Source organism: Rhagoletis pomonella, unplaced genomic scaffold, assembly GCF_013731165.1.
Source record: "Rhagoletis pomonella isolate Grant_MI unplaced genomic scaffold, Rhpom_1.0 Rhpom_scaffold_00005, whole genome shotgun sequence".
NCBI lineage: Eukaryota > Metazoa > Arthropoda > Insecta > Diptera > Tephritidae > Rhagoletis > Rhagoletis pomonella.
In genome coordinates, this window is record NW_023458559.1 from 1368055 (window position 1) to 1369381 (window position 1327).

The 1327-nt window shown below is 42.5% G+C and overlaps 1 protein-coding gene across 1 annotated transcript; it reads right to left on the minus strand.

The window, feature by feature from the left end:
• Positions 1 to 305: 305 nt before the first annotated feature.
• On the minus strand, positions 306 to 1295 carry LOC118739731. The gene has a single exon (XM_036471242.1). It carries the CDS (start codon positions 1293 to 1295, stop codon positions 306 to 308), a length of 990 nt encoding a protein of 329 aa, XP_036327135.1.
• Between the last annotated feature and the right edge of the window lie 32 nt (positions 1296 to 1327).

Sequence of the window (1327 nt, forward strand, 5' to 3'; positions counted from 1 at the left end):
GCCCCCAGCGTCACACTAAATTTAAAACAATCCTTGGCTGTATTCCATAACAACCCCAAGGTTTCCACAGTTTGGGTATCATCGATTACGGTCTCTGTAGAGGACTCTCTGTCTTGTGTGGGAATGCTATCAATGAACTGTGGTGAATTCGACGACCATTTCCGCAAGTGAAATCCAGCACTGTCAAGAATTTTACACAAGTCGTTTTTTACACTACTTGCGCATGATATGAAATCATCTACGTAAAAACAGGTTTCGATAGCGTTTGAAACATCGGGATTCAGTTCAGCATTGTCAATCGCTACTTAACGCAGTGTTCTGGTAGCCAGGAAAGCCGCGCAGGCTGTTCCATACGTCACTGTCCTTAAATTGTATTCCTGGATTTGCTTACTTTCATCATCTCTCCATAAGATGCGTTGATACGAGCGGTCATCTGGATATATGAGCACCTGGCGATACATCTTTTCTATGTCCCCAATGAACCCGATTTTATACCTGCGAAATTGTATTAGGATTGTGAACAGATCCTTCTGTATTGTAGGACCTACTAGTAGTTGTTCATTGAGTGACGTTCCATTGTCTGTTTTACAGGACGCATCGAACACTACGCGTACCCTTGTTGTAGTGCTGCTAGGCTTAAACACTGCCTGGTGTGGCATGAAATATGTCTTGCTAGATGAGCAGCTCCTTGCTACTTCAATGTGCCCCAACTCGAAAAATTCTTGAATAAACTTGGTATACTCTCCTTTAAGCAACACATTTTTATAGAATTTGGCTTCCAAACCATGAAATCGTTTTAACGCCGCCTGCCTCGAGTCCCCCAAGTTAACCACTGTACTCTTAAATGGGAGTCTGACGATGTATCGTCCACTGGAATCCCTCTGAACGTGTTGTTGGAAGTGTATTTCTGCTTGCTCTTCCTCAGGTGTCAGGTGATTCATTGTTTCGTTACATTCCTCGATTTTCCAAAACTGCTGCAGTTGCTCACCCAAGTCGACTGTCATATGCGCTGCTACTATTTCAAGATTTCGCTGATCAGCAACGTTACCAATAATAACCCAGCCGAAAATTGTTTGTATTGCGCTTGGAGATCCACTTGGGTGTACAATCTTGTCTTGTAGTAAATATTCGCTAAATATATCTGCACCCAAGATAATGTCTATCCGTCCCGTTAAGTTGTATTGGGGATCAGCCAATTTCAGGTTGTTGAAATATTTAAGTTTTTCGTTGTTGATTGTGTGGCCAGGATGATTTTGTGTCAAGCGATCCACACATAAAGCCTCCGTTGTTACCATCTTCTCATAATACGTTGCCTTCAATTGTAGGT